Source organism: Ixodes scapularis, unplaced genomic scaffold (genome assembly GCF_016920785.2).
Source record: "Ixodes scapularis isolate PalLabHiFi unplaced genomic scaffold, ASM1692078v2 PGA_scaffold7__128_contigs__length_106722199, whole genome shotgun sequence".
NCBI classification, from domain to species: domain Eukaryota; kingdom Metazoa; phylum Arthropoda; class Arachnida; order Ixodida; family Ixodidae; genus Ixodes; species Ixodes scapularis.
In genome coordinates, this window is record NW_024609882.1 from 3,419,785 (window position 1) to 3,441,732 (window position 21,948).

Here is a 21,948-nt window from a genome sequence, read left to right on the forward strand (position 1 = left end):
CGTCTTCGTCGACAACGAAGTCGGTGTTGACGTCGACGTCGTGAAGTTCTCGGGACGTCGTTGTGACGTCAAGTTGCGTCATGTCGACGGCGACGTCAACGGCCTGACGCCAAGCACCTTTATGACGTCGCATTGACAAGCACGTTGTCATCTTTAAGTCGCGTGACGTCGTCGTCGTCGTTGTTAACGTCAACGCTGAAATCGACCACGGGGTCAACGCAATATGACGTCAGTACGCAGTCTTGTGTCGTGTAACACGCTTTGTCAACGCCGATGACGACGTTGACGTCAAGGCGTCCTCATGATGTCGCATGGCGTTGTGACGACAAGTCAGGTCGCGATGACGTTATGTGCTGACGTGACGCCTGACGTCTAGGTTGTATGACAAATATAGACCAGCGTTCTATTGTTTCTATGCCGTTGACCACTGTGCCGGTCGAGCGTTGCGTTGGAACGCAAGGCGTGTGTCATTAAAAACGGCTAATCCGAACCACTTCGCTCGTAGCGCCCGAGAGGGCGCTGCAAGTGAAGTGGCTTGGATCAGTCGACTTTTTCCACATGCGAAGGTGCAGAAATAGCACTCTGGTGACCGCACTCGTCCTTTCTAGTACACTCTGATCCAGCGGTGTGCCTGCCTTTTTGTTTGTCTCTCTTCGTGTGTCCTTAAAACGTTCAGCTGGCATTTTACGTGGTCTATAGAGATTGGATAGAAATTGAATTGTACAGAAAACGGATAAAGATTCTTACAACATTTCTATCTCATTTCTGTTCGAACTGGACAGATATTGGGGGAAAATATATAGATCCTTAACATTAATTTCAGGTTGGCCACAATACGTAGAAGCGTACAAATCTGGACGAGTTGGCGATGCATCACAACGAGTAGAAAAGCGAAAAAAAAAATCACATGTATGCTGGTGTTATGCTCCCAGATAAAAGAAGTATCTGCTCCCTTACAATTCCAACCACTCTAAGGTGGTTAAAAGAGGTACAGTTTCTACCTGTCCCCGCGTATCCTTGGCGAAGTCTTGTCCATATAGGACGGTGAGGGTTTCGCATTCCAGGTGAGCAGGCTGGACAAGGGTGGCCGTCGACCAGCACTACTTGCAGGAGTGGGTGAATCACTACTGAGAAGGGTTCGGGGACTGCCGCTGTTTAGGAGAATTGCCAGCCGAAAGTGAGACCAAAAGTGGTGCGCGGCGTACTCAAGGTCAGTCACATGATTAAGAAAGTGGCGAAGAAACAGCGAGTCCCGCTTCGTTTTTCCGCTCCTAAGAAACTGGAGAAGTTGTGTGGTAATATTAATAGGGGAGCAGCGCACGCAGCGCAGTGCGAAAGAGAAGCATAAAAAGCAGCTTGTAACGCGAGAAGTGGGTACTATAAAGTATTTTTTAGATCGTTTTCGCCGCCCCGCAACGGCTCTCCGCAACCTGCTACGATTCGCGAAACTCTACAGTCAAAGCGATCTGCGCGCAGGCGCGGTCCGGTAGATTCGTGAAGAACGACTGAGGGAGCATGCATTATCTGTTAGATTGCGCCCTGCCTGTCATTCGGTGAGTCATTCTGTAAGGTGTGGGTGCACCCCTTAGTTTGAAGAAACATCAATAATTGTGCGACAGAACAACAAAAGGACGAGAGAAATAACGGAATCATTTTAGGCATCACGATGTAGGCAGGGCACGTTTGTCAGTGCCCCCTCTGTGGCCCTGTATTAGAAGAAGATAATCTGGGCGAATGGGAGCGTGATCTGTGTTGACGTGGGTGTAGTGGATTCTTCGGGTGTTTCACGAAGTCTCCATCTTTTTTCCTATTGAATTCCAGTTGTAAGTTAGCGCCTTCTCTGTCTGTATCTTCAAGTGTTCCGTCGTTTTTTTTTTCTCGTTCCGTCACAATACTTTCATGAAAGAACGCACCGCCTTGTGCGTATAAGCAGACATCACAAAAACGCCAGAGAGCACTCATAACACTAGTAGTTCATTAGTGTTGACTGCTCCACCGCTATATACGCCCTACATTTGAGAGACGATCATTTCAACGAGGACTACCCCAGAAGATAAAAAAATTAAAACTGCGCTGCTTTTTTCTCGCTAATCATTTATACGAAATGTGGGTTGTAAGGGTCGGTGAACTGTATCTCCAAGTATACAGCATTGCAGGAAGCGACAATCACTTGACAAAGTCGAAAAAATTCCAACAGGCAGTGATGTCACGCTTCTTCGCACTGCATCTTATTGTCACGGATGAAGGCGACGAGACTATGAATAACGAACGAAAATCAAAGGTTTAATCGCGAACTTTAGCCAGAAACTAAAGAAACGAACAAACGACGGGAAAGAATCAGTAAAGGCGGAAATCAAAGGTTTAATCGCGAACTTTAGCCAGAAACTAAAGAAACGAACAAACGACGAGAAAGCAGCAGTGAAGGCTCTGAATATACCGAAGTTGAGCGCAGCGAACGCAGCGTAGCGCAGGACGCGCGCGTTTCATCGGCCGGCGAGCAGGAACTTGATATCTGCGAACAATCACTATCTGTGTGGGCTGTGCTACTCCGCGTTAGGAAGCCTTCATGTGCGCTTCGCTAGGGTGATGCCACCATTTGTAATACCACTCGCCGACAAACCAGCAGCCATTTTGGGTCTCGGCGATAATCCGTGGGGCTTATAACTCTCCCGGAAACAAGCACCTTATCTCACGAGTTCGGAGCAACGTTGTGGAACCAACGGAGGGAGGACCGATGGACACAAAGGCCACTTTCCGGCGCACGGGGAAGCAATGAGAGGGACAAAATAGCGGTGGAAGGGGGTGTTGGAAAGGGAAACATGCAGTTGGCATCAGTCTACGCGAAGCGCACATGGAGGCAACCTACTCCGCGTTTGCTACTCTCGACGTTTGAGTATAATAGAGTCTTAAGCGTCAATGGCGGCAGCAGAGAGCGACGATGCGTCGGCGTGACAGCTGGCTCGCACCAGAGTGGATCTGCTTCGTCGTCGAGGAGATCTCAGTCAATCGGCAAAACCGCGCTCGGATCCTTATCTACAGCGCTCTGCTTCTCGAACATTCGGCCTAGAATGTTTGGCAGTGAACTGTGCGAGAGTTACTCCACAAAGTACTCCTGGCCTTCTTATCTTTTACAGTGGCAGCAAGCGTGAACTCAAATCTTCTAGAAGAACGTAGAGGCGTTGCTTCTTGGTCATGCGCATGGGAATTCTTTTTGTCTAGGACCCACGGAACCTGCGCCCGTGAGCCAGATACTTGAAAAACGTACTCCCGGAACCGAGAGCAGGAGGAAACGGGAGGAATGACGTACTTCGCAAAGAAAGCAGAAGTAGTAAAGCAACATCAGGTGCAGTTTTTACAGGTTGTGTTTAAGTTAACACAAAAACAACAACAAAAAAAAGGCTGCAATTTTTTTTTTGCGGTTTGCTCTAGTTTTTGGTGTTTTAGTGTATTTTTTTGTTTTTGTTTTTTAATACGAAAAAACCTTTTCGGGGGTTATTTAATTGGGGTTCACCGGTATTTACTGAAAACACGGAACCCTATTTATAACCTATAAACATCGGCAATCTATATACGAGCAACCGAAATTTCGGTCACACGGCGCCCTTTCCGCACTAAGCCTCCGTCGGATTGCGGGCTCCTCGGTCGGGATTCGGACCAGGCAACTGGGGATCCGTATGGCCGGGGCTCTACTTCGGAGCTACCGACGCGCATGAAAAGCGGGGGGGGGGGGGGGGGGGGGGGGGGGGGCAAACGCATGTACACTATTCGAAGGCAAATATTCGGGTTCGCTCGTCAATATAGCTATCGCGCTTTCAGGCGTAGACAGGTGCCTGTTTGTTTTTGTTTTTTTGCAAAGGTTGCGGGACACATCGCGTTTAGCTGCGAAACGAGGAGCGCTGCAGGCTCGCTTCCAACCTTTCCATCATCGTCAAAAAGAAACGTTTTTGAAGCAAGCTACGAAGCCACATATCTTCCCGTTCGCCTAAAGCTTATGCTAATGCACTGCTTTCGATCCCTCGTAGCATAACATCAAGCGCCGCAGAAAAAAACAAACAAAAAGAAACAGTACTTTAAGCGAAAACGTAAAAGACAAAAGTGTTTCGAGACGTGTTCTTAGGGCTCGTACTCTGCTCGGAATTTCTACTTCTGCTCTTGAAACCAGCAACACTAAGCGCTTCAAACCAAACAACAAAGCTGCCCAGGAACCCTAAACGATGCATACAAATGTAAAATCAGATCTGGTGCGGTGCTCGAGAAGATAATGTCTTTCTGCGTTTGTTTCCTACGACGCGTGTCTTTATGTGCTGTCTCCGTTTAAGCTCGGACTTATTGCTTTTTGCAAAAGTCACAATAACAAATTACGGTGTAAGGTCGCTCTTCTTTATCCTTACTGGTTCTGTCTCTTATTTTCTTTGTTCTTATTTCTCCATTTTGTTTTCCACTCATCAGTGGCAGCCTCTTCCGGAGGTTCGTTTAAAGTAAAGTGGAATATGGACATAAAAAGGTATCGCAAATAGCCCTGCCATTCTGTTGCTACGTGAAACGTTCTTGGTTTAGCGCTAGTAACCTCCAGGTATTTCTTCTCGAGCAGTGCCTCCAGGTCTCTCCGCTCTTCTCCAGCCCAATGACTGCACCCCCCTTACTCCACCCACCCCTCCTTTACCCCATTGCCTCCTCTCCACCCTATTGACTCATTAACTCAGTGACACACTCACTTTCCAAGTCAGGTCGGCCTGTGCCCACAGAGTATGGGGAATGGCGGGCTGCGACCCGTCAGGTGTGAATTTTCCGTCTCGATGGAACCAAATGTTTGTGAAGGTCATTTTCACTGCTAAATTAACGGTTACGTTGTTTGTGGCTTCAATATTTCTGATCGCCTAGCCTAGATTCAGGTTAAAATAATAAATGTTAAGGGCACGCTGGTGAGGTGATTTCTTTTAAGCTTTCTTTTAGCTTTCTTTTTTTTTTTCTCACACGCCAGTTAGTGTTTCGGTGCGATAGGCTTCTCTGTGTTCTTTTTGGCCAATGCCGCGCTCCCACGTTGGCTGCAGAAGCACAATACTCGCCACGCCGCGCCTTTGTTAGTTTGTCAGTGACTGTAGTCGCGCTTATTCTCAGGGAATTCCGAAAAGTGCTTCCACGGCGGTTTGACCGTCCCCAAGAGAAGCGTAATTTCTCGCAGAGCAAAAGAATAACTACTCTCGAAAGATGCTTTCGAGCATGAGCCTTGCGAACGATTACTGTTCTCTTTGCACTAGCCCCCCCCCCCTCCCCTCTCCCCCTCTCCCCCTCCTCTCTCCACCTCACAAAATATATAGTTGAGGTCGCAATCATATTCAGGAGATTCAAACACCGGAACCCAAAGAATTTCTTTGCTCACTAATGTGATCTGCGTTCGTTATCCCACAGAGTATCCGAAATGTGGTCAGTCCATCTGCTGAAATCCTCCTTTGGGATTTGAACTCTGCTGGGGTTCCCCGCATTCAAATATTGGAATAATTAATTGAAAAAAAGATCGACTGATAAAAAGATGCATTGACATATAAATTGATTGATAAGTAGGCAAATAGATAAATAGTTAGATGTACTAGATTGACTGGTTGGGTGGTTGATTAATTAAGGAATTGATTGATTGGTACATTTATTTAATGGTTAAGTGGTTTATCATTCTTTTTTATTCAATAATTCATCTAATCAATGAATTTGTAGTACCTTTTGTTAATGATCGGAATTTGCGCTCTGTGTGCTTTGCAAGAACACAGGGACGCACGTTTGTGTTCTTTTTTAGTACTAAACTATACACACACTTTGAAACCAACTATATCAACGAACGTAGTATACACCTTTCTAACAAACACTGCTAGGCCGCCGCCATGTTGCTGATGATGGTGCAGCTGGTACGACTTTCCCGCCCCCTATCAGCTAAAAATTTTCTGCCAGTCCCTTGGACTGTGGAAACCCCCTCAGCGCGATTCTCCACCTATGTTTTGCGGTTTTGCATTCGAAGATTTCCGGCTCCTCTTGAAAGTATCTACTTAATTTTTGTTTAGCATGCTACCCTTCTTGTGTTATCATCCGTGAAAAAAAGGGGCTGGTAAGTGCCTGCCATCCAAGCGTTTCTGCTCGACATTCACAGGAAACGAAGGAAGGGAAGAACGTCAAACGGCATTTTGTCGTTTGACATGCGGCTGAGCGGAGGGCGCCGTCAAACGTATCGTAAAATAAAACAAACATTCCAGTCGCATTCGTTCTGTCGCGCGCGTACCAAACAAAAATTGTTATTTTTTGTTTGTTCTTTTTAGATCTGGTACAATGCTTTGTCAATGTCCTAGGAAGAATACACGCACCATAATGCGCAAAAAAATAAAACAACGGGAAAAGACGTGAATTTAGCCGTCAGCAATGTCTGAAATTGCGAATACGTAGACTGAGCCTATCGAAATCACAGTGCACTCAGACACCGCTGGGAAGAACTCGAACCGAACCTTCCCGCTGACACCACAAACTAAAAGGCACAAGGTACCTTACCCAAGTACAGTCCCCCTTTCACCTGGGAGCGCTAAGGGGTATAGCGCTAAGAGGACTACAAAGCGCAAGGAGGACTAGCGCCTCCTATACACGAACTCAGTTCTGTTACGGCAGGGCTCGGTGGTGGCGTGTCGGGCGCACTTCCGGTCTGGGGCTGTGGGCGGAAGTCATCATGCGGGACGTGCATTCCTGTGTTGTTTGAAAGAAACCAGACAAAAAACCTGTCTTCTCGTCAAAATGCTAGCCGGGAAAGGGTCAAAGGTAAGTCTTTATGTGTTTTCTGCCTGCTGGATTTCTCCGAAAATGCTGATAAGTGAAGTGAAAAATAAAAACCAGACTCCGTCGGACTACGATTGCTTGCGCGGGAAGCACTTTGGGTTGAATTCACGGATACTTGTGGTCATCAGATTTGTTTTATTCTGACATGAACGCGGGAAACCGCCAAGTTGTATACGGACCACCTGCGGACTTCTTTCAGTGCTTCTTCAAGTTCAAACGGCCGCCTAATCGTTCAAACTGTCGTCTGCTTTTTCAAACTGTTCTGCTTGTTGCCGTCTGTTCGTTCAAACGACAGTGGCCCGTAGATAAACGTTGACCCGGTAATTTCGATAAGAAGTAAGCGAGGGCCTCAAAAGACATTTAAGCTTGAAGGTGGGTTGGGGTAAGAAGGTTCGGTTCAAACTGTAGATACAAGGAGATATTGATAATTGTTGCCAGTGGCCATCACCGACTTGCTATACCTGATTTACTTGTTCCAACTCTGCTTTCGATTTCTAGTATCGACGTCAACCATCTCAGCAACGGCCCACGCTTTTGCAGCCCGAGCGACGTCGCGACTGAAAATTGCGAGCGGAATCTCATCACGCGAATGGGGCTTTAGCGTGCATTCTGCGGCGTCCACGCGGAATGAATCACCGCATCTTACATTTTTGACACAACGTTTGCGGTGTAACGAGCCTCGTTAATTTCGGTACGGCCGCTAATGTAATCAGACGTTGCCAGGAAGACGTAAATAAACAATTCCAACGCTAAAAAGGGCACGGGGACTCACACCGACGCCGACAACATCGCTTTCAATGGTTTGTTTATGGGCGACAGCGAGCTTCTTCCCCACACTCCATCGCGCATGCACGGCGCTGGTGGTATCCGCTAGGGGCGCTCCGGTTAGTTTGTAGACATGAATTGGTCTAAACTTCGTTTCAGGCTACGTGCAGACGCAGCCAAAACTACCAGCTGAGGGAACCAATAAGACAGCGTCAAAAGCGCACCATCATGGTGTCCGGTGTGTTTCTGCACATGTTCTACCATCGCTCAAACAATCATAAACGAAAAGAAGTCTAGTCACTTGCGCTTTTGGCGCAGCGTTATCGGTCCCATTAGCTCAGTGCGCCGGCTGCGTCTGGACTTGATCTGAAACAAAGTACTCAAACTGAGTCTCGCTGCGACTCTTCATCTGCCCTTTTAAAACACCTCATTAATCTTCTGTAAAAACAACAACAGCAAAACACCCAAGCAAGTGCAATGCGCGGTACGTATTCTTATTTAGTTCTAAAGCTATACTTCGTGTCATCCTACCATGGACTAAAGGCCAAGGCCACGGGCCGCTAGGCCCAATCATGTTCCACGCTAAACTATGACATGCTTAACGTTGATTAAGGGTGGACGAATAATGCCCCAAATAAAAAAGCGCTACATCATTTCTTTTGCTTCGACACTGCAAAGAGTCTGTATGCCAGGGTTTTCCTTGCAATGTTAAATTGATAGGTCACACAGTGCTATTCAATTTGAATCACTGTCCGCCAACACCCATCAGTGATCCGAGACGCGGGCACCAATGCATGAATCGAAGTGAAATATATCACGCAATTTCTAACTTGCCCATGATTGGATATGGCGGTTCATAGCTTTTGCCTTTAGTCCATCGTAGGGTGAGACGAAATATAGTCCAGAAGCTTGAATTGGAGCGAACCGCTTTGATGCGTGAACCGCGATGCTACTGCAATATGGTGATTTGGAGCACCTGAAAAATGTTTTTTTTGAGGACTTTGGTGCACCTGAGTTAGCTTTTGGAGCATTTAGAGCCCTTTTGAGCACCAAAATATCACTTTCCAAAGTAGTTCAGAGCATGCCGTTATGAAAACTTACGATCCCCTAAATTTAGTTAAGAGAATTTTAAAGTTCGCAAATCTCCCACCAAGCCTTTTTTTCTTCTTGTTTTGAAGGCAGTGTAAGTTATTTTGTGATGGCTGTCTCCACAGGCTTAACTACAAATTTTAAACGCAAATGACCTATCAAAGACCCGTCTCTTAAAGCTTCTGCAGCTTTTCGTTTATGCCTGCCACCTTAGTCATGTTCTCGAAGAGGCTTGCGTTTGCCTCGAAAAGAAGCACCTACCCCGATAAACAGCATAGCCGCTAGGTGTCCTTTATGTTGCCGCGGCTCAGGCAGTCTTGGGTAGTCACGCGTTACTAGTAACGCGTTACTGTAACTTCGTTACTTTTGCGGTAACTTGAAACTGTAACGAGTTACTTTTTAAGAATGTAACTTGTGACTGTAGTTCTATTACTTCTTCTGAGGTAACAATGAAAGTAACGACGTTACTTTTGTCGCTACTTTTCAGTTCTTTGTGAATAATATATCATTGAACGAGTATAATCTAGCTATTCCTTGCACTTTCCAAATTGTCTGTTCCGACATTTTGAGTGTCAGTTGGCCTTGCACAAACTTGAGAATACCTTCTTTCTCGCGAGTCACTATCCGAATATAGCCACGTGTAGATTTGATGAAAAAAAAAAATAAGGATCTAGTTATCTTAACGCACTTGCTTGTACTTTGTGTCTGAACACTTACATCTTAGTATATTGAAGCACTATCTCTGTTGCGGTTTTTCTTTTTTCTGCGCACGCTTTTAAATCAAGTGAATCAACCGTGAAACAACAATACACGCGGAGGGAACTTCATATGGTTCGTATTTTGGTTAGCGCCACTACTCCGCACTGCGCATGTTTCGTATTTTGACTTGCGCCACTACTCCGGCGTGGTTTCAAAGGTGGAGGCAAAATTTACTGCAGTTTCCGCAGGGCTTGTTTCTGGTTTGCCGGGTACGAACTGATATATATCAAAGAAGTCTATGAACCCAGCGCAACCGTCAACGAGCCAGCAATGTGCTAGTGCTACCAAGGATAGGGATGTTGATGAGAACAAAGAGCTAGCATGGCCGGCGTACAGAGAGTATTCTTTTGAGATGAAGGTGGTTGCTAACTATTTGACCGCAGTATGCAAACTTTGCAACAAGGAGTACTCCGACAACAAGTCTTTGTGTTCAAATCTGAGAAAACACATCCAGTTGAATTTTGGTCTTTATTCTTTTCATATTAACTAATTTTACAGCTTAATTATTCAGTTTGAATTTACCGCTATGGTGGAAGCCCGACTGATTCGTGTCTATATATTTTTCTTTCAAGCACTAGTTTTTCCTTCTTTTTTGTGTTATAGAAAAGTAACTGAAAAGTAACGTCGTTACTTTTTGAAATTAACTGTAACTGTAACGAGTTACTCTTTCGTTGCGGTAACTGTAACGGTAACTTCGCTACTTTTTTTCGAAAGTAACTGTAACTGTAACGAATTACTTTTTAAGAGTAACTTACCCATGACTGGGCTCAGGTATCGTGTGGCTGGGATAGGTGGCGCAAGTCGCCACCTGATTCGACCAGTGACGCAATTTGGCGCGATGTTTCGCAATATGGCGGATTTTTGCCAAGATAGGCATCGACAGCCTAAGAGACGTAGGGAGCGGCTAGTTATGTTCCCGCTTCTCGCGTGGTGCTTCGGCGTTTTTCGACGTTTTTATTGCCTAATGTCTTAATCTCACTAGCTCTGCAGGGAAAATAAAAGGTTCGAGGTACGCGTAAACACTTCTTATGAGTTGTGAATGCGAAAGCATGTAGGTCGCTCTTCCGCTCCCTTCTTTCGCCTGCGGGGTACGTGCGCAACACCTCTTTGAGCGCGGGCGCTGTCCTCGGCCCTCTGATTTTGGGCGTGGAGCGGTGGAGCCGCTGCCTCGCGGACACGCAGCGCCATGGGGTGGCGGTCGTTGAAACTGACGCGCATTGGCCAACGGGAGCCTTGTCGACGCGCGCCAGCCAATGGGACCGAAACCGAAATCCATCTGCTTTACGATGCTCCTTTGGGATCGGGAAAACTGGGTGCCGTTGTCCAGGCGATTTGTGTGGTTTCGTAGCAGGGAGCACTATTCACTTGGAGAAAGGATTTAAGGTGCCGTTTGGCGCTGCTGCAAAGCTGATAACGTCGGCTTGCTTCATGGGACAGTTAAGGATTTCGCATTAAAATACTCGGGGCTCCTTACGTTCGGTGTTTCTGGAGCTGTGTGCGACTCTACGATGTTACTACTGTACGCAGTCCAAAGCGTTCGAAGGACGTCAGATGATGGTTGAAGCCAGGACTGCGTGCTCAAAAATGGCAGCACTTATATGCTAACCCCCAACCAGTCTTGTACACGTTACCAAAAAAAAAAAAAACGTAACTGATTCCTTCCAGGGTTACTCTTGGTATTCAACTAGAGTACTTGATTTATTGGTGAAAAAAAGGTAAACATCCGTTAACTTAAAAAAAACGTAACCGTAAATTTTCTGCTTATTTCAGATTTTCAAATTGGCAGATTTTTCTGCCAATCTGAAATCTGATCTCTGGTACGGTTTATTATTGGGTTAAAATCACCGAGCTATTAACTACTTATCTTCATAATGCACAAATTTCGGTAAGCCATCCTCTGCGGGGGCTTGGTTCAAATATTCCTGTGTTTGTACAGATGTAGAAACTGAGGGCGTCATTAGAAAGAAAAGATAAAAATGTTAACGGATACAAGTAATTTAGTACTTCCCAAAGTAATTGGATTACTCTAATGACTACTTTAAAAGAAAATATTCAAAGTAACTGAAACATTACTCGAAAGAATGAACGAGTAAATGTAATTTGATTACTTGTAATAAGTAAGAGCAGTGCGATTGTGTTTCTCAAGACACTCGAAACGCCCCTAACTGTCGTGCCTACTCTCACCAACTTCGTCAGTGGGACGGCCGAAAGCTGCCGCGCTTGTCTAAAGCGGCGCACTCTCAGTGAGGGGAAAGGAAAACATTCGTCCTTGTCAGAGTACCGACAACCTTTCATTATGCAGCTGAGGCTACTGTTGGATGCGGGCGATGTGTCGCCATTTTTGACTAATGGCGCGTCTTGCATTCAGATTCGCACGCTCCCATTGGAGTGTGGTGGCCACGCACGACCGGCCGCCATACGAGGGCACGATCTTATTGGTCAGCAGCAGTGACCGCGTTGGTGGTACTTTCATAGCCAATCAAATTCAGCCAGTGCTTTGGTATGAAAGCACAGTGCTTTTTGACTAAAAAAGAAAAGCTGCATGAAAATTAAGAATATCGCCAGTTCCCCTTAATGACTAAGCGTAAAATTAAAAAGCAGTAAATTGCAGTTTTGGCAGGACATCATGCTTGCGTATGTTTATAAAAGTGTATCAGTAACAGAAGACAAAAATCACCTGATCATTTTTTACTAAGCTCACGTTAGAGCTTAGCCAGATGTTGGATGCACTCCGTTCGTTAGTATCCGAGCAGTAAAGTGGTAATTTGGACGAGTTGCTTCATATTCCAAGGTTTAGAAGCGTAAAAAAAAAAAAAAAAGAAACAATAAAAAGAAAAAACGAGCACCGAGATGAGGGAAATTAACACAAAGCACTTATGCTGCGCCTCGCGTTTGTTTGCTCTCCTCAAGGTGCTTTAGTATTTTCATCGCTTTTAAACATTTTAATATCCAGGATATTTCTCACGCTCCAAAGAACGCCTGAACTAATTGCAGCAGGTAGTAAGGACCTGTCCACTTGAATCGTAATATGAGACACTCCTAGCATCAAAACGGTTTTCGTTTGGGAAGATTTAAAAATAAAAACCCCATTAGCGACGCGGCGGTCATATCAAAGACTCGGGTTTTGGTCGAAAACGTTTAGAAGAGCATACATTCCAGCTATTAGACCGGAGGAGGAATCTTTGATCCATCCGTGCGCAATTTTGGCTCTGAGATGAATCGTTACTCTCTCAACATGTACTCCGTGGGCGGTATCTTGTTTTCGTTCAAACATTATATCTTATACACACATTTAGAGAGCGCTCAGGATCAACATTTTACGTTTTTGCCTTTTTTATTTTCACTGAGCCGCTTAATAGGCACTTTGAGCATCGCACGCCATTCCTCCAAGTTATTTTTGTTTTAGTTTTCACTTTAACCAATAGGCAGCGAGTCCTGCATCGAAAATCTGCGGCTTGGGGTATGGCGCCGCTTTAATTTGTTTTGTTTTTCGTGCCTTGATAGATTTGACGCAACTATTCGAAAAGCCGTGTTCTTTCATTGATGTTGACAACGTGACGGGAATAGAGATGGAAAGTAATATAAAGCATACAATTTTTGTTTACGAGTATCATCTACAAATGTTCGGCGAAAATTAGTTTTACAAAAAATATAATAAAACAGATAGTAATGAAGTCGAGCCCGCCAGCAATCGGCTTTCCGGCGGACGTACGTAGGATGTTGTGAATAAACGTTTGTGTTCTTTGTGTATATATGCTTGAAATCCTGCGCGCAGAAATCCAAGTGTCTTGCCATGTTTAATTCAAACTAAAGAAGAGAAAGAAACAAATTTCGAGTACGCCTAAGCACTTTTTATGAGATGTGAATGCGAAAGCATGAATGCCGTTCCACCGCTCCTTTAGTTTGTCTGCGGTGTATGCTAGCGTGGACGGCCACATTTCGCTACCGCCGAGTTTGCGGCCGGGGGCCGAGCGCGCGCTCTCGTGAAGCGGCCGCCAATGGCTATCTAGGAGCCGTTTTGCTCAGCCAATGGGAAAATGGGCATTTCTTTCGCGTTTCCTTGTTGTTACAGACGTCGCCGGCTTCGCTTCATGGGATAGTTTCGCATTAAAAAAAAAAGAAAGAAAAACATAAACCAATTTCTTCGTCAACACAAATCCAGAACATGACATAGTGAATATGCTAGGCAGGAAAATACGTTGTTGTGTTTAAAAGAAATAACTCCCACCATTTTTTTATGCGCATGCGATCAGCAATGTCAATAAGCCCATAGTATGTAAGCTAACAATCGCAGTCGGCTCAGTCGCCAGTTCATTCATATCTTACATTTTTTTTTACAAACAAGCAAGCACCAAATGAACTGGCGATTATTTGTTTGCCTACCTCTCTTTATGATATTTTGTAAGCAATTGCTAGCTCCCCGCCACTTTCTCCATTGACGGCCCCTATCGTTCAAGCAAAAGTCATTTGTTTTAGAACTCTTTTTGAGACTTGCGTGCTCCTGCTTTTTCGAGCACTAGCGCCGTCTTTTGTTTGTAATTACAACTCACATTACTCACAAAGGCTTTAAAGTTTTTTTTCTTCAGAATCCTTAAGGGTCCAGAGGGCATTACATACGGGTGCTGCTGTAAAATCAGTCAAACAAATATAAAACACAAAGCCACAATACTGTACAAAAACACGTAAAACACACTATGAATCATCATTACAACACATTCATAAACAATAGCCAAAAAAGTCAGCCAAAAAGGGTGCACTTTAACACATTCAGTGATAAAAAAAAAACAAAGCTCGAAAATGCCGACTACTACTACTAATAATATTAAAGAAAAATACAGCCTTAGACACAAGTGACTAAAGGAGTCAACGGGGAAAAAGGGAAGGGGGGAGAGGGGAGCTACAATTCAGTTTCAGTTCCAAGGAGTGAGAAGACTGCAGTCTGGAAGGCAGAAGATTTTGTTAAAGCGGCTATGCATGCAGGTTGCGAATTCCAATCCTTTATTGACAATAATAAGGGAGAGTTTTGGTATCTCACTTTTTATGCAAATATTGGTAAAACCTTCAGTGCATGTTCGGCACGGGTAATGTGATGCGCCGGCCGAGTATGAGAAGACGCGAATGATGAGTCACCGTAGTAAAGATAGTGAACGAATGATAAGCGAAAAAACTTTCTTCGGATGTCAAGATTTGAAAGGTTAAGAGACTGCTTGAGCGCAGACACGCTCCGATGGCGAGAGTATAGGACCTCAGGATGAATCTTGCAGCCATATTCTGTACTGACTCAAGAGTATAAGTTAGATTAGCTTGATGTGAATGCCATGCAGCTGAAGCATATTCTAACGTTGATCTGATTAAGGAGGTATACGTATGAAGCCTCATTTTTGCATAACTAAAGGCACGTTTCGCGCCTTTAGTTATATAATATATATGACTGTTACAACTTAAATCGGAATCAAAAAGACGCGTTAATATTTAAAGGACGGGACACCTTCAACCATGTTGTTATCTATTCTGTAAAAGCTGGATGGGATGCTTCAAAGTGTGGGAAAAGTCATATGTTTTGTCATATCTACGTTTATGTCCATTTGCCTCCGATAGCACCACTCGGACAACTTTGTTAAATCCGCCTGCAAAATGATAACGTCGTCATGGTTAGTTACCTGCCGGTAAACAACACAGTCGTCAACAAACTGTCGTATTAACGTGTCTATGTTATTCGCTTTGTCGTAATTGTATATTAAAAGCAGCGAGGGGACCAGCACGGACCCCTGAGGGACTCCCGATTTTACGCGCTTGCTATTAGATATGCACTGCTCGATGGAGACTGATTGAAAGTAGTTAGATAAGGACTCCCTAAGCCACCGAGTAGTACTACGGTCGAGTTGGAGGTTAGACACCTTATTAAGTGGACGTTTATGGGGCGCGAGATCAAAGGTCTTTGAGAAGTGAATGAAAATTGCTTCGGTGTAAAAGGACTTGTGTATGGTATCAAGAAGTTCGGTCACCAACTCAAATAATTGTGTTTGGCATAATCGTTTATACTGAAACCCGTGCTGATTCTCGAGCAGTAAGTTATTAGTGTTTTGGTGAATCATGATATAAATGTAAATATTATGTTCTATAATTTTGCAACACACAGAAGTAAGAGAAATGGGCCGATAATTGTTTGGACAGGTGTTGTTTCCCGATTTATATATAGGTATGACATGTGCACTTTTCCAGTCATCGGGCACGCAAGCTGTATCTAGTGACTGTTGGAACACTAAAGACAATACGAAAGATGATACATTGGACGTTAATTTTAGAAGCTTAGTACTGATGCCCTCAGGTCGTGGGCAGGAGTTGAGCGGAAGTCGATCGATGACATGAGCTACGCCATTGGGTGTGATTACGATAGGTACCATTTGATGAAAAATAATCGGGCGAGAAAGCGTGAGGGATTCATTCAGTGGGAACTCATCTGTAAATACTTCACTAAAATGTTTGTTGAACAGTTCAGCACGTTGTTCCATTGACATAGCTCGTCTGTCTTCACCCTTGAGTACAGGCACAGTAGACTTATCTTTTGAATTTACAACACGACATTTTTTTAGGGTGGGTTTTAAATCGATTGGGAAGCGAGTGAGTAAAATAATGATCTTTAGCTTCGCCAATTGCAGTTTCTCAAGCGATTTCCCCCCGAGCTATCGGCGTCTGAAGCGTTCCTTCCTGTACACATACTTCCCCGCGGTGTTTACTGAACGCGGTCGCCGGTGCGAGCCAGTCTTATGCGGTTAACTTCTTGCAGCAAAATGATTTGCGGTAAACTTGTTGAGTTGATAAAATCCCGCGCATTAAGTTTATATATATATATATATATATATAAAGTAATGAAGTCGCACTCCGAAACGTTGTTGGAGTTTTAAAACTCCAACAACGTTTCGAAGTGCGACTTCATTACGTTATAGTCTTCGGTATCCTACGCTATATTTTCTTTATCCCTCTCTCTCTCTATATATATATATTTATTTTTTTTGCATTTTGTTTGTGTATTTTTGATTTTTGCGTATATATATTGCTTGGTGAAAGTAAATTCTAGTACTTGATTTTTGTTTTTATCCCAGGCTTACACGACGAAAGGGTAGTCATCGACGCTAGAATATTCCTATAGAGATCATACATGTCCTCTAAGTCCAAGATGAGTGTTTAATATCTGTATGTTGAAAGAGACGTCTGCTGAACGTTTTATTTTGTCTTTCAACTTTTGTTAGGCGGGTTACTGATATTCCACCTAGATGTTAATAAATGTTACATAACTTCACCTCAGTGAAGCGCGGTGATTCTACTGGTTAAAGATTACTTACGATAAAACCAGTAAGTTTTAGCACATAGAACATGGCTTGGGTATACTTTAACAAGACGACTCGCACGCAGTCTTTAGAATGTGGAGTCTACAATAAGACTTTACAATAATTTGTAAATATTTATTCACCTAAAGAAAATTCATGGATGCGCTGTTAAGAACTTTAGCTTCGAAAGGTACAGTATTAGAAGAAAAAAAATCTTACCGTTCAGGTTGTTCTTCTGTAACGTACCATCTCGCTTTAATGACATCACATAGTTTTCAGACGTGAAAGTTAAAATAATAAAATTTGGTTTCCAGATTAAACTATTCCTATACACATTAATGCCTGAGCACCATGAATAATAAGCAACGAGTCCTTTCCATTGGCCAATGAGAACTCTGTAAGATGAATCATGGAGCAAAAATCGTCCACGCAGTAAGCCATGCTCTGTTATTCTTAAGCGGTCTTCGTCTACAATACGCATTAACCCTTCGCTTTTTTTTGTACGCGTGTGTGTGTGTGTTGAAAAGTGGGGTGGGCGGGGCAACGCTGCTTTTGCTGTAGCGATGCCCTTTGCAGGTACCGGTACACTCCCGAAGGTGAAGAAGTGCGTAGTTTCTTAGCACCAAATGCTTGAATTCATCGGACATGTCGTCGCGAAACGTATATTAAACTGTCTATCGATTATACTCGAAAGACCTGCCGTGCGTCTACAGGCTTGCGGCTGACCTTTCCCGTGGTATTGACGGCGGTATGGATGTCGTGTGTCGTAGCTTCAAAATGGCAGCCCACTTTATTATTGACGCGATTCTATCAGCACATATAAAAGTGCCGGGTTTCCTAAAGGACACGCGTTTACTGATTTCTTTTTATTCTCTTTATCGTTCGTGCGTATTTCCTGATTTTAACCGCCTGTAAGGGCTGAGAAATATTACCACGCGAAGCACTGGGCACAGTACGGAAGCGGAAGCGCATTACGAACAGACTGGGATAACACACGAGCTGACTTTCTGTCGATAATCGAAAAATGACATTAAAAGCCTCAAAAAAGCCCTTGTATAGTTGCTGATAGCTTAAAAAGCACGGATACATCAAAATATTTTTTTTTTATCCAAAACGATTGAAAACGATGCCTGGACATTACTCTCAAAATTCGAAACTTGGGAATTTCATCATTTATGAAGTAAAAAACACAATTTTCAAATGCCGAATTCGAAATTCCCGCGCGATCCACGCCAGTTCAGTGACGTCAAATATTGCAGAGTCCTGCGAGTCAACTTTCTTTCACGCCTCCGTTCCACGCTACAGACCGTCATACCGCCGTTGCCACCGCACCACCGCGACCCGAAGCGAGGAGGTGAGGAGTGGGAGAGAAGGGCGCCGGCGGACCGGGAAGAACCGGTTTCTTCGTCCGATTCCCCGACTCACCGTTCATCCTCTGCTATGTGCGTCGAACCCCGCCATGTTTTCCAAGGGAGGATACAAGTCCATGAGGCGACATCACAACGGGCTCCGATTTATGGTATTTCAAAAAGAAGGGCCGTAGTGCGTTCGCAAGTGCGTTAAAAACATGTTTTACGATTGCCGTTATTAAATGTCATCGAAATGTCGCCTTCAAAGCTTCTAAATTTTAGAATTTCTGACGTCACCAATCAAAAAAAAAAAAAAAAAAAGCGAGGAGGTGAGGAGCGGGAGAGAAAAAAGCCAAAATACAAAGGCGCGCGCGTGGGGAATTTTTTTTTTTCGCGATGCGGTATTTATTGGGGTGTCTATGAATACAACTTGCATCGTTCTAGACAATAAAAAAAGGTGCGAGCTTTAAGGTGTCAGTGCCCCTTTAACAATTGCAGCGCTTGACGCGTCGTGGTACCTTGATATTGTTCTCCGGCTAATCAGAATACGGTAATAGCCAATACGCACACGAAAGAACGAATCGCGAAGTGAAAAGCATGGGCAAATTAACCCACACCATGAATGCTAGTGCTGCCAGTGAGTATAGCTCGTTTACATAACATAAAAATCATTGCTCGCATCCTATAATTTCTACCTTTCAATTTGCGGGGCGAGGTCACCTCCGGTGCTGGATGGCACTCCCTGTGACACAGGGAATTCTCGAAACTGAAGTCACACCGACAGCTGAAGAATAGCGGGAACTGAATGTCTTGTTACCTTTAGGCTTTGTGCCTCGTGATTCCTTCCTTGGAGTTCTTATTTAAAATCGCATAATCTAATCGGCTACCGAGCGACGCTAAAACTCACAAAAATTAATCCAATGAAAACAACCTGGAAGCAATCATAACTTTACCGATAACATTCAAGCCACTTTATGTTGTAGATGTCTAAATGAATTTAATATTCATAAACCTAAACTCATTTTCTTCTGTTATTCAACCTTTCAACTTTACGAAAATTAAAAGCGCAAAGGACAAGGACAAGAGGGAGACAACACAGGACAAGCGCTTGTCCTGTGTTGTCTTTTCGTGCTTTTCGTAATGTTTAACCAACTAGGCCAACAAATCATTTTGCTACAACCTTTCAACACCTGCCGGTTTAAGCGCGCTGGAAGCGGAGCGCTCGTTTTATGTCGTAGCTTTGTCTCGGCAACACAAGCAGGCTACTTGGTGCGCGTGTGCCCCAGGGCAAAGTCTCAAAGTCTGTTGGGTCTCCATCATTAAGACTACGTCTTAGAACCAAAGAAGAAAAAGTAAGCATTGTCTGGTCCCGTTCTGGGAGCTGCTGTATTCCCGTTTGAGGACTTGGCTGGCAACACGTCGTATTTGCATCCATATTAGCCGGGCTTTTGTAAAACAACGCGCTAATTTATTCACTTTGTTGGCTTCCTGCTTTAGTTGGCTTCCTGCTGAAGATCCTCCTCTTTTATCTAGCAGACGTCGGGGTGTAGTTGACGTTTGGGTAACTTGTATATATTTACCCGAATAAGAAACAGACGTCAATATTGGGTAGACAGGAAGAGGTTGAATTAACTACTTGATTTCCGCTGCTGTTTACCGAGACCCTGCAATTCTGGATAGTTCGAACATGGCGAATACTTCTAGCCATAGTAAAGTAGTTAGTTGGGCGAGTTGGTAATGATTGAACATGGTTGAAATTGCGCACAAATAGAAAGGTACAGAGAAGAGGGAAGAGAGAAGAGACAAGCGCAAACTCACAACTCGATGTATTGATGGAAGAAAAAAGAACAGCCCTCGGTATCAGCTCGAGCCGAGGCCACACTCGCACGGGGGCACTCGAGCACGCGGAGGACACACACCATCAACCACACTCGAACGACTGTAGAAAGCCTATTTCCTTGTCGGTTAAAGCCACAGAAGGATGGCTGACACAACGCTCGCCTAAGCGGAGTATACTAAAGGCTTCAAAAATTTCGCGAGTGTGTTTTTCGGTGAATCTGCCAATTATCGAGGTCTTTTGTAAAGAAGGTGTACACTTACACGCTTGACAATGCAGAGGAAGGTGACCCCCCACTGTTGAATTTAGAGAAAGATTGTGGTCCCTTAACCGGTCATTAATACACCGTCCCGTCTGTCCTACGTAGGATCTGCCACAGGAAAGGGGAATGCTATAAAGCACTCTGGTTGAACAGGGCACGTAAGGGCGGACGTGTTTTGTGCGGCACCTGTGTTTTGTAATATTTTCTATTTTTGCTCGAACTTTAGAACAAATTTGACCCATTTTTTGGGGTGCTGACATCACTAAGGGGACACCGTACCTATTGGCTACCTGTTTAAGATTGTGAGATACTCTGTGTATATACGGAACCACCACCACTCTTTTTTTGTCGATATCACGTGCAGCTTTTTCGCATCCCTTTACTTTTTTTTATCAGAGTTCCTACCACTTCGGTTAGCACCTGCGCTGGAAAGCCAGACGCTGTAAGCCGCTCAATTTGAGCATTAAAACTGCTTTTGATGGTGTGGAGGCATGACTTCTTTAGGGCTGAAGTAAGGCAGGAAAGAGCTATGCCTCTCTTTACGACTTTTGAGTGCGAGGACGTATAGTTCAGTAAACCCTTTTTAGAACGGGGTGAAAATGACCAGCACAGGTGGTTTGTTAGCAAAGATAGAGAAAGGTCTAGAAATTGCAACACACCTTCCTTAGGAGTTTCACAGGTAAAAATAAGTCCTGAACCGCACTTGTGGAATATGTCCATGATGCTACTAATTACATTATTGTCCAATGTCTTTTGGTACACTAGCAGAAAATCGTCTACGTACCTAAACACGTGGAGAACTGGCATGGACGCTATGGCCGTCTTAATGGCGCGGTCGACCCCCGCAAGAAAAATATCACTTAGGACCGGTGCAACGCAAGAGCCTATACAGACTCCCGACTTTTGCAAAAATACCCCGTTTTGCCACCCAATGAATGTCGAATTAAGATAGAAATGTAACAGCTCAAGAAAACTTTCTATAGGTACACCACTTGAGTTACGGAACGAGAGCTCACCGTGGGACTCAAGACAGGACTTAACAAAAACAAGTAGATGTTCGTGGGGAAGCGAGTAAAAAAGATCTTGAACGTCCACGCTGAAAACACTGTGACTGGACAGTTCATTTGACCTTAGTACTTCAGCGACGGCTTCGGAATTGCAGACTCTAAAGGGATCCGTAATCTTCACACCCGAAAGGTGCTTTTGAAGATAGGCCGACATCTGCCGTTGCCATGACCCTCTTTCGGTGACAATTGCTTGGAAAGGGCAGGCTTCCTTGTGTGTTTTGGCACTAAAGAAGACTTCAAGGTGTAGCCCTTCAGCCTTTTTGATGTTGCTTGCTAATTGGTTCAACGTGAAACGTTGACAAAGGGAAAGTGCTTGGCTCTTGGCCTTCTTCAGGACTATCTGCACTGGCCGGAAGTTCTTCTGAACCGCTGCGCATGCTTTTTCATTATACATGCCTGCGGGCAGTATCACAAAAGAGCCTTCTTTGTCCGCTTCCAAGACACGCTGTTGGTTGTCAACCAAAAAGTTAACAACTTGTCTAGGATCTTGGGCATGAACTCCCCTTGAGCCAGATAGAGCATCAACACATTCGGAAACACATCTTGGTCCAACCTCTTCACTGGTTCTGTAGGCAACCTTCCTTGCCAGAGTAAGAAGCTCCGGTGGTCGCAGGTTCGGTTGAAGGCAAAACTTGGGACCCAGACCCAAGGTTGTTTCTAGGTTCTGGGGAACCGCTACATTTCC

General features: G+C 44.4%; 1 protein-coding gene across 1 annotated transcript; it reads right to left on the reverse strand.

Annotated features, from left to right (window-relative positions):
- Positions 1 to 15,353: 15,353 nt before the first annotated feature.
- Positions 15,354 to 15,938, reverse strand: LOC120838546 (the record flags this gene model as incomplete). The annotated part of the gene is made up of 1 exon (XM_040208528.1): positions 15,354 to 15,938. A coding segment is annotated over exon 1 (585 nt), but the record flags the coding sequence as incomplete, so codon positions are not given.
- Positions 15,939 to 21,948: the final 6,010 nt, after the last annotated feature.